Raw genomic sequence first — 11596 nt, 5'->3', positions numbered from 1 at the left:
TACTGTACATGCATGCACAATTAGCTTAAAAATGGATCGATATGACAGTAAAGTATGGCTCTTGCTAGTATATATACATAAAATCTCTATATTAAAAAAAAATTAAAAACAAATTATATGTAAATGAGGCAGGTATCGCAGTCTATACTGAAAAAGCCAGTACACTCGTTACAGATGTTTGATCCACCTCTAAATTTATCGCGGGAAATATAGCGCGAGTGCACTGTGACGTCATCCATGACTTTGTTCGTCTTTGTTTACGTTTCTCGACTCAATACGGAGGTATGGAAGCATGTAACAAATCTTTTGAGTCTCGCCAAAGCATATGCGGTACTCAAAACGTGTCTTCAAACTTTAAGTCACCATAAATTACGAGTTAAAAATCGGCCATTTTTGGCATAGCACCACGGGTGAAAACATTAGAGAGCATTATGGGACGTAGACAAAAAATTTTGTTTGATGAACTGTAGGTTTAGCTCGTTCTTTTTCCCGCGCACACTGGTTCTTAGAGCTCGCTTCGCTCGCCGGCGCTGCGCGCCGGCGAGCTGCGCTCGCTATAAACTATTGACTTTATGGGATATTTGTTGAACTTATTTATTTTAAAGCTTCATTAAATAATCATGTATATCAGGTGTTTTAATTAGTTTATAACACTCCTTCCCTTATAACCCATCCTAAAGAAGAAAAGTTCAATAAATTCTGTTGAGTTGTGATTACACGTAAGTTTTTATTTTGAATAATGCAGGCATTTGCTAATTGAAAACAAAGACAAAACTTTGGAGGAGGAGTGTTTTTTAATTAGAACATTGTTCAGACAATACAACCTATTTTATCTATATAATTATGTACCCTCAGGTAATGAAGTATACAGGGCGTGGGTGGTTGGGGGTTTATCTTTAATTAATGTTAATCAATGTCTGTTGACACTGCATATGAACATTATTTTGTATAGACTATCCCTATAACCACTGGCACCGCCAAAAAGCATATACCTTTTAACTGCATGTAATGGCGTCTCGATCATTTTGTGAAAAAAAATCTGGGCAAGGTGTGAAATGATAGAAATCAATCACTCATCTTTCTCTATATCATTCTTTTTTAAAGTTAATAATTTGATTAATGTTTCATATACTTGCAATGTTTTAAACTATGTGTTTTTTTAAAATGTGTATTTGTTGAAAGTTTCAATATAAAGATAGAATAAAAATTAATATAATATTTGAAATGATAGAAGCAAAATCAAATATTAAAAGTTCTTGAAAAAGAATTAATTATTAATTTTTTTATTTTTCATATTGATGATCCTTTTACTGTACGTAGGGGGTAAGTGAAGATTTTAATTTATCTTTGTTGACCTCATGGAGCCTATAATTTTCATATAATATGAAATATACTATACATTCTTTTCAATATTTATCCAGGGCTACACTGCATTACATCTTGCTGCTATGCATGGGCATGAAGAAATCATTGAACTTTTAGTTTCAACGTACAGTAAGTACATTTAAAGGGCATTATCATGTCAGTAAATTAAAGGAACTAGCTACAGATTTCTGAGATTTGAGATATGAATTCTTTCAAGGATGCTTGTTGACCATAGCGTAAATGGCTTTATTAAAAGCACCATGGCTTAATTTATTTTAAAGATAAACACAGTGAGAAGATGTGTTTTAAACAGTCATTTTCAATGAAATATGAAGGAAACCAACTGCAAATCTCAGACTTTTTTTCAATTTTGATGAACATAATATATGCAGAATACCTAACAGTCCCTTTAAAAATGGCAGCGTGGGTCTTAAATTTACACTTAGTGATAGTAGTGAAGTTGTGATAGTCATATTCGATATATACAGCAATTTTTATATGGTTTTATTTAAAATTATTATTTTAAATTTGTCAAGACATTGATGACAATTTGTTATAGCCGTAAATTTGCTATGTCCGTGTTTGTAATATTGGAGTTTTGCTGTATAAGATTAATGACGTCATAATGGACCAAGCACCAAAAAAACACTCTGAAATCATTTACTAGATTTTGACATTATCTGTTCATTTTATCAGTCTTTGTTTTTACTTTGTACTCTATGAAATATATCTGTTCATATAAGTAAGAAAAGCAGAATTTATTTCAAATTACCAGTATGATAGTCTATAGAAATTCTTGACAAAAAAAAAATTTGTGTTTAAAATACCAATGATCAATGAATAAGTGCATTTTATTAAACTAAATTAATAAAGTAGAGTATATACTATAGACTCCTTATTTAACGTGAGGAATATTCACCTAAAATCGTGGGGAGAAACCAACCTCGTGGATTTTAAAATCTCACTTTTATTTTTCTGACAACCTTGAACTATATGAAATATTAACAAAAAATTGGTGCTCGCAATTTTTTATTCTCGCAATTTGATACAAAACATCGAAATCGCGAAATTAAGTACTCGGTTAAATAGAGTATTTACAGTAGCTAATTGTCACACATTGATACACATCCGTTTTGCAATTAAATGAACATAGCAAAGAATTCAACTCCAAAAGATAAGATACATGAATGGTAATTATCCTCTGAGTCATCAAACCTTTACATTCAAAGTTTAAAATAAGGGATTTTTTTTTGCAGAAGCAGATGCTAACCTACGAGATTACAGTGGAAAGAAAGCTAAACAATACTTAAGAAACACTGCCTCAACAAAAGCACAGCGTAAGCATTTTGCCTCTCTCTCCTCCTACTCTGATACTATTGATAGCGGTTCTTTTGCAGCCTGTCCGGAAGTTCAGAAAGCGGCTTTGCGAAACTCCCTTAATATAAACATTACCGGAAAAGACAAAACATCCTTGAGAAATTCGCTTCAGATTGTTCATTTGTCAATGAATGAGACAGGGGAAGGTGCTAGTTACACTTAATGGGTTTTTTTTTAAGTCAAATTCTATTACATTGTATTTTGCTTATTGTAGCTGTTAAAAGAAGTAGTTGTTAAAAGTTCATGTATATTTGAAGGTTAATGGTGTACATTTTGGGGGTTTCATATAGACTGATGTTGATTTATGCAGGTTTGTTCGGAAATGACATAAATGTTATTGCAATGGGAGGTAGGTCGGATTGCAAAACTGATCCAATTAAGCTCCTGTATTGTATGGATGTTCTTTGTCACTCAATCTTAGCTTAGATCGCATAATCGGATGTGGCGATTGGTTTTGCAAAGTTTACTAATCAGTAGTCTAGCAATCTCTGCGATTCATAACAATTTGTTGAAGCATGGCTACTTTTTCCATTTTTTTTTTTTTTTCCAAACCACTCTGGGGACCATATGATTGATATATAGTCGGATTATTATTGACATGATGAATTACCTTTCCAAATGTATTCTATTGGTTAAAAAATATACTTTTTACTGTTGTCAAGGTAACAGTCATGTGACTGTTATATTTTATTACTGGTACATGTATTATGTTAAGAAGAAAAGGCTTTTATATGTTTTTTATATACATGGATCATCAGTTATTAAATTGTTCGGTATTACTGTTTTTAACAAAGAACAAGCTATGATGATTACTCTTATGGCATTTCATTCCCTTAAATTGTTTTATTTATTTATTACCCATTCCATCCTATATAAATTCCCAACTTTACATGTACATTTTTTATGCAAATGTTTTTATTGGGCATCAAAGGTTAAAGTGATGAAATTCAGTTATGTTTTGCATAGTATATAATTTATTATACATTAATTTCATATACATTGTAATTATTTACATGATTTATTTACATTATTCTTATGGATTATATTTTAAATTTTATTTAAGATTATATTTAACAGTATTACTGTGATATTTATAACTTATTTAAGAATTATATTATTTATTTTTTGATTATGATTCATAATTTTATCCATTTGATTTTAAATATTGAACTAGCTGCTATGGTTATGGTAAATTAATTCAAAGAAGAAAAAAACAGTTCCTTGAGGAGTTGATTTGAGGGCATATTTACGTTACTGCCATTTATTATAATGTTATAATGTCAAATTTTCATTAGGATATTTGTATACCTGAAATATCATAATCATGTAGATTTGCAGCACAAGCTATTCCTTTGTTCTGATTGAGAAGAAATGCATGTACATTTTCCCTGGTGAAGAAGGTACATGAAACTGAATTGTTGTATGATTATTTTAATTTGGAAACATCGTAATCAAACTTGGATTAGTCTGACATCCAATTATAAACTATAGGAAAGGCGTGAAAACTACAACAGTGATTTGTTGAAAAGATATCTGAGAACTATTTTCAAATGTAGACATGTCATGTTTTTGTCAATTTTATCGAAGATGTTATTCAATGTAATTATCATGACGTTATAATCATGAGGAAGCAATATTGTTATTCAATTTTCTCATCACTTGTGTAATGGATTCGTAATTGTGTTTTTCTGTTATTTGTTATTGTATCGGTTAAATGTATAGAGATTACCCAGCATTCCACATTCCAAAGATAATACCGAGTCATTTTTCATGGATTTAATGCAAGCAACAAATTCAAAACAGACAAATAAGAAAGAAAAAAGATGCATTTAAAGCTCACATTTTGGCTTAAATTTTCAAACAAATTTTTGTCGAAGATTTCTCAGCAACCATTCATTGCAGATGTTTGAAATTTTAACACACTCTCTGTTTTTGATGGGATCTATTTTTACACCAACTGGAAGTCAGTTTTCTGTTAAATGTCTACTTTGCTTATTTTGTAAATCCAAATCGGAGCGGGGTATTACTAGTGAGCATTAGCTCACAGATATCTTGTTGTTATTGGTTTTGTTCTGCTAAGGTGTTTTAATCATGAAGTAATATATAATATGGCGTTGTGTTTTATCAGGCTCTGTGTTTAGGAGAGGCACAATGAGGCACAAGGATCCATCAGAGGTCTTTCTATATTCTCTCACACTAACCGCCTGAGCTCTACGATACTAATTGATATATGAATAAACAGGGTGATTACGGCCTTAAATTCAATATCCCATCGATGGGTAACTTTGAAAAAAGAATTCAGTTTGTTGTAAAGAATTTAGAGACTGGTGCTTTTTTTAGTTCTGTTTTTTTTAAACAATGTGATTATTTCATGAGAATTTCAATAAATATGTTTATTTTTGCTTTATACAGTTGTTTTTTTAATCAAGGTTATTTACAAACTGGACTTTTACACTTTAACACTTCATATGCTTCATTGTCTTGGGCATGAACATATTTATTTTTCCTTTTTAACTGGAAAATGCATGGAACAAAGGACAGTTTAATTTAAATGGGTCATGTGCTTGACAAACATATACCCCGATGAAATTTTCTTTAAATATCATAAGATATCAAATTCAGCGTGATAATTAAATTTGCTTACGTCTTATTTTTCAAACTTTAAAGTAAGTATGACATTTATATTTACCAATGATACATGTAAGAAACTGTTTCATTACAGACATTTTCATATACTGGAGTAATACATGTAATTCTTCAACAATGTACATGTATATTTGTATTGTATTCCTACAAATTGTGTGGAGACAATATTTGAACAATGTTATTTTGTATCAAAATGTTTACATGTCTATTTACATTTCTCCCCTTCCCGCGCATTTCATCAGCAGGCTTATTTTCAGCTCAGCAAGTAAACAAACACGTCTATTGACTTGCGCTCTGGGAAAGAAAATTCATGCGTTGTAATTTCATATCAAATGAGAACCATGAAATTCATAATGGTAAAATTTTGGTTTAGTTTGTGTAGAACATATGATACATTTTTTGGCTTAGAATAAGTTTTTCTTGTTTTGCGAAGTAGTTAGCAAAAAGTCTGCTTTATTCCATTGAAATGTTAGAGTACCGTAGTTATAAAACACTATTATAACGATAGTTGTTGGTAGAACTACTGTGGTTTCATTAATATTCAAGGGTATCAATTTTCGTGGATAAAGTGAAAATCACAGTTTCAAGGAGATGTAAATTCGTGGCCAATGACCCCAGTAATACAAAATGTTAATTAAAAATGCATTTCAATGAACATTGAATTTCGTGTATCAACTTAAAAACGAAATCCACGAAAATTGGTATTCAACGAATATTGATGAAACCACAGTATTTTGTACTTTATCCTTTATTGTGAGTATGTTTGATGTGTTGGCTTTGTCTTTCACGTTTTATTCCCATCACCAATAGAATAGCCTGAATCTAATTCTATGGTACATGTAGTAGCTGTTGTAAAATTCGTAAAAAATTATCTTTTTGTCTTAGTTTTTAAATAGTAATCATCTTCACTTATACTATAATGACAAGAGCTATTGTTTTCTGGAATATTTTTTTTAAAAACAAACAACCTTTTAAATAGAGTTTTTAGGTGTATTGACAACAATTTTAAAGACATCATTTTTAATAATCATAAGCTTTAGTAGTTACAGTTAAGGTTGGGTGGGGTTTCACATGCAAGTTTGCAGTGCATGTACAATCATATTGTACTGTGAAATCATTAGAATTTGTGGTGGCTCAACTTTTGTGGTATTCATGGATAGCCCTCACCCACAAATTTACATCCTCAACAAAAACTAATCATAAAAGAATTAATTTTCCAACTGAAACTGAAAACCCATTCATCCACGAAATAACATCCTTATGAATAAGCAGAAATCCCACAATCCATGAAAATTGAATCCCACGAAATTTAATTATTTCACAGTATTTACAATATCTCCTGATGATATTTCTCGTGTATCATAGTAATTTCCTCATTGCACTTTCATCTTGGACTATACCCTCAAAGGCTATCACTTGCAAACAGCATGCCTGCCCTTTTGATACTATACATGTATTTCATATGGTCTTTGGTATTTTGCAAGTGTTTGTGTTTTCATCATATCATAAAGGGAAAATAAACTTCTTTTTTTTTCAAAAAGTGATTAATTTTATTTTGTTTTATAAATGCTTCATTATTCTTGAAATGAGGTAAGAATTTCTTTTACTCAAATAAAATCCTGTTTATATATTATATCTCTTTTTTCTTTGAACAGAAAAATTGAAAGATAATACCATTTTACTTTTTGATTTTCATTATTACATGTATACGTATGTTTAACTCTCATATAACTTAACCTTTTCTTTCAGAGTTATTGTTATCAAGAAAGTTGGGATCATCAATGGGTAAGTCTATATATATATAATTTTATATATTTTTTTTAGTATACGAAAATATGCCCCCTTACTAATGATGCATCTATCTGTAGGTAGGGATATACAATATTTCTAATGAGAAAAATAAAATCAGGTGACTATTTAGCATATGACTTGACGACAGAGATTATTATTCTTTTATCAATTATTTAGCTATTAAAAGGAGCGAAGTTTGATTAACGTTGTTGACTTCCCTATTTAAGAAAATTAAACTTGATTCAAAATAGTTTATATGCTCTTGCACTGGGGAGACGAATGCACTCTTGGTTTTCTTAAAAAGAATTTAAAGAGAATCCTTGCTATGAATATATAATTTTCCACTGTTACCAATATAATTTTCCCTGAGGAACATAATAAAAAGAAGCAAATCCACAAAATGGCATTGAATTTTACATCATCACAAACCTTCAAACATATCACTCATGGTACATGTAATTTATCTCCACAAATTCAAATAAATCCACAGTTTACTAGTATACTAGAGAGAACATCGGAAATTACTCACAGATTTATTAGTTGACCATAGACCAAGCCACACTTCACAGAAGTTATGTCCCTTGGTCTCCATCTTTTAATTGGGAAAAACCTTTATATTTCTCCAAGTAGTCGTTATAGTTAAGAGGTTTATAATTATTATTATTATTAAAAATCTGTTTCCATCATGTGATTTGATTGCCCCAAGATGGAGCAACCCACACATCGTAGGAATAAATGATATTCAAAGAGATTTCATCACTTGACAGCTAAATATTTGGTTGAATAAAGAAGGGGAAAGTTGGGTTTTTCCCTTTTGATCTTTGGTTTAAACCGGCAAAACTTTTGCAAAGTGTGTGGATTCGACTATTCAAACAGTTGTCATTTGCCAATTAAATCTGGTTATTTTGTTTGTGTGGCACAGGTTCTGGGAGATCTCTGGACGATTCTTTTACAAGAAGTGCGTCGTTTAGACGAAGCAAGCAGGTCAAGGCAATAAGCAATCTGATTCATGGTTCCTCTTCCGGTGTGAAGGCCATGTTTAGGACCACATGGACCGGATCAGCGGATGAACTCGGTCGGAACCGGATGTCACGCTCCAGAAGTCCCAGCGCTACTCCACCCACCAGTGGGCACTCCTCGCCCAGTCCTCAGCGGAGAGAGACGGTAAAGTGGCATAACCATATGTACATAAAAACTTTATTGTGACAAAATTTTAATATGTTTTACGGTGCTACCATTTGGGGCAAGCGCAGTAAGAACTGCACATATCTTGCATCATTATAAACTGTCTTGAACTATCTTGAACTATCTTGAAAATTATCAACTAACATCAAAGAATTTTTGAGAGAGAGAGATAATAAAAAGAAAATATGTGTTACAAAGTACATAGACTTGCTTCCCCCTAAAATTATCTTGTTGTAATCTGACTTTTTTTCCCTAGCTGGTTCATAAAATTTATATTTAAAAACTCATCAATTTTTTTTTTTTAAGTACAAGTTTAGATGTTAATTTTATTCTTTTGAATGCTAAGAGTGGTTCTGATTTCATGTGTGTAGTTTGCCAGTCGGTCAGTAGATAGAGAATTGATGCCACCTCCCTCCGGCCCCGCCCGAAAAAGGAGAGAAGCACAATCAACAAGTGAAGGAAATCCAACCCCTGAAGAAATACCTAGGTACTGAATACTATTGTTGTATGTCTTTGTCCTCGAGCTATTTGAAGATTTTTAAGCAATAATTATTTTAATTCTCGTATAGAATATCGATGGTTTATACATGTGATTACGGGTTCCTTTATATCTCTTTTAATACTTTACGTATTTGCAAATGCTAATAACAGAATGCCCTGTGATACTGTTGAGGGCTGTATGACTGTGGCCATTTTTATACTTTATTAATCTTCTTGAGAAAAAGAGTTCTATACCTGTACCTGTATATAGATATAGGAAAATATTCATTTGAAGTTTAATAAAGCTTTTGAAATTTTTCTTTACTATATAAAGATAAACAATACTAGTAGTTTATACCTTAAAAATCGCTATCACTTAAAAGATGATGTGAATTAGATCGGTAATTCTTGAAATGGCTTAAAGGGTTAACATCATATTAATATAAGTTAAAAATATTTTGTTTTAATGAAAACTTATCTCAGGAATACTGTTCAGTTTCAATGTTCACTCTTTACTCGGATTTTAACTAAACTGTATTATTAATATTATTCTTTTGTTAAAAATCATCACTCTTATGAAAAATTGATGGTGTACTGTTTTTCGATATTTAGTTTCTATTCTAAATATTTCATTTTTGAAGTCCTTAGTATAGTAGTATGCCATCGTATTTTTGTAGAACAATATCGGAACCTTCCTTAGTCAAAGGGAGAGGGTCAAAAACTTTCATTTGATTGTCCATAACATCAGAACTTTGCATTTCACTGTTCAGCCATGGATCATTTTCATGAGATCATCACAACTGCCTGGTGTCATCAAATCCGATATTGAAGGTGCAATACTATGAGGACATAAGGAAAAAAACACGTATTTATTAGCATTTAAAATCTCCATTGTAATTTGTTATTTACAAAACAGTTGGCATTTACAACATGTACTTACATTTTTTTACCGAAATATATGTAATATAATTGATATGCACTTACACAATGTATATGTATTTTTTATTTGTTACCCATATTGTTGAAAATAAAATAAATATAAAAAGGGCCCTCTTGATTTTTCTGTTAGCTCACCTGAATCACAGTACAGAATAAATGTGACAAAATAATCTTAGGATATTAAACAGTTTAATTTTATGGCTGACCTGAATTCATAAGAGCATTTCGATCGCTCCTCTACTGTCACTGAGGTACAGTGTATATATACCTGTTGAGAGAGTTACAGTTGGTTGCTTTTCGATCGAGGCATTCAGGTTTCACAGGCTTCAAAATGCATGAACTTACACATTAAAACATTAAAATGTTTGTAATAAAAAAAAAAGGAAACTACATGCAATAAAACATAAAATATATTTATTCATTGAAAGAGTTTCCAAGGGTATCCGTATTATTTTGCACAGATAGTGCTGCCTTACTTCGCATGCACATCGAACACTAGTGTCGTTCATACAGAGTGCACAACGTCTGCATCTTTTTGAAAACCCCGGCAGCACTACATGACTGTACATCCAACACAGTATATAAATGATAATACTTACATTTTCAACTGTCTTTGTAATAACATTACGAATCAATTTTGAATCCTAAAACCCAATAACTTCATAAAACATGAGTGACACGAAATGGCATTGGCTGCGCCGCGTAGTAATACATAGCATTTGCTACATTAAAGTGTACAAATTGGAAATAATATAAATGTTCGTAAAAAGGAATCAAATCTATGGTTCTACATACATGTACATGCATTATATAAAGCATTATATCACTTTGATGTGTAAAGTGTTAAATCCCGCGCTTGCACGAGATTTCATATATTCTCTAAAAATGAAGGCATATTTTAATTCCTCAATGGGTTTTTTTTGTGCCGAGGAGCAGTTGAGTTAGACGTATGTCTACCGCGATTAGAGGCCTGCTGCACATGGGCATCAAAGATGTCACCTGTATGGGGAACACACATTTGTTTGCTTGATTAACAAGTCCACACCTGTTTACAAATGATATTTTGATTTTTTAACAAGGACATTTTTGACCTTCTGGCTTTATTGGATTTGACAACACCCTGACAGAAATTATCACCTCATAATACTCAAAATTTTTTTACTTATTCCTTAAGGAGGTTGGCACCTGAAATACTAGTAATGTTTATCGTCCGAAAACCACTTGGAAATAAAGATGGGGACCTAAAATACACATTTATTTCATTTGTGACTCATGTCACATGCAATTTTTTTAAATTTGGAAATATGGGGCCCCAAACAGAAATGGTGATTTTCCTGAAATTATTGCTAAAATGTGGTATTGAAATTGATAATTTAAATTGAAGAAATCAAACAAATATTAATAGTTTGAACAATTTTTTAAATTTGATTCCAATACATTTTGAAGTTGAACACATGTAGTGACTGTAAAAGTAATATCTAAGTCAAAGTTTAAAAATTCTTGCTTTACTGGTGGCATCAAATGCAAGTACATATCGAACACAACAGCAGATGTTAAGATTGTTACACAATTTTGGAGTAATCAACTTATAAAGCAAATTAAATAAATGTATCAGTAATTCCATCGTTCAAAATTTTGCGTACAAATAGACATACATTTAATATCTCATGTAAAAGTAGAGGTCACATCTCAAAAAATTGAGATATGGCTTAAAATAAGCTAATTTTAGCCGAAAATTGGAGTTAATTTTTCTTTACTTCTATGAAATATAAGCTAGATATGCCAAAATATATCAGTAGAAGTATCAACATAT

The 11596-nt window shown here is 31.3% G+C and overlaps 1 protein-coding gene across 2 annotated transcripts; it reads left to right on the top strand.

The window, feature by feature from the left end:
* The first annotated feature begins 564 nt into the window (after nt 1–564).
* Nucleotides 565–9894, top strand: LOC136273777 (ankyrin repeat domain-containing protein SOWAHC-like). 2 transcript variants are annotated; one of them, XM_066079173.1, is made up of 8 exons: nt 565–1323; nt 1422–1494; nt 2622–2702; nt 3053–3091; nt 7138–7173; nt 8102–8343; nt 8736–8851; nt 9522–9894. In XM_066079173.1, exons 2-8 carry the CDS (start codon nt 1449–1451, stop codon nt 9574–9576), a joined length of 615 nt encoding a protein of 204 aa, XP_065935245.1. In that variant the 5' UTR covers nt 565–1323; nt 1422–1448; the 3' UTR covers nt 9577–9894. The 2 variants fall into 2 exon arrangements, with proteins under 2 accessions (XP_065935245.1, XP_065935246.1); XM_066079174.1 differs by lacking the exon at nt 3053–3091 and having other exon boundaries at nt 567–1323.
* Nucleotides 9895–11596: the final 1702 nt, after the last annotated feature.

The sequence above is a fragment of the Magallana gigas genome, chromosome 3 (genome assembly GCF_963853765.1).
Source record: "Magallana gigas chromosome 3, xbMagGiga1.1, whole genome shotgun sequence".
Taxonomy (NCBI): domain Eukaryota; kingdom Metazoa; phylum Mollusca; class Bivalvia; order Ostreida; family Ostreidae; genus Magallana; species Magallana gigas.
Note: the sequence above shows the minus strand (reverse complement) of the source record. Positions and strands in the feature narration are given on the sequence as shown.

Excerpts from the sequence above, each read along its gene's own strand:
- LOC136273777 (XM_066079173.1), top strand. The coding sequence starts at position 1,449 with ATGCATGGGCATGAAGAAATCATTGAACTTTTAGTTTCAACGTACA. Across the intron at positions 8,344-8,735 it reads GTCCTCAGCGGAGAGAGACG|TTTGCCAGTCGGTCAGTAGA; the intron begins GTAAAGTGGCAT and ends TCATGTGTGTAG. Across the intron at positions 8,852-9,521 it reads ACCCCTGAAGAAATACCTAG|AACAATATCGGAACCTTCCT; the intron begins GTACTGAATACT and ends GTATTTTTGTAG.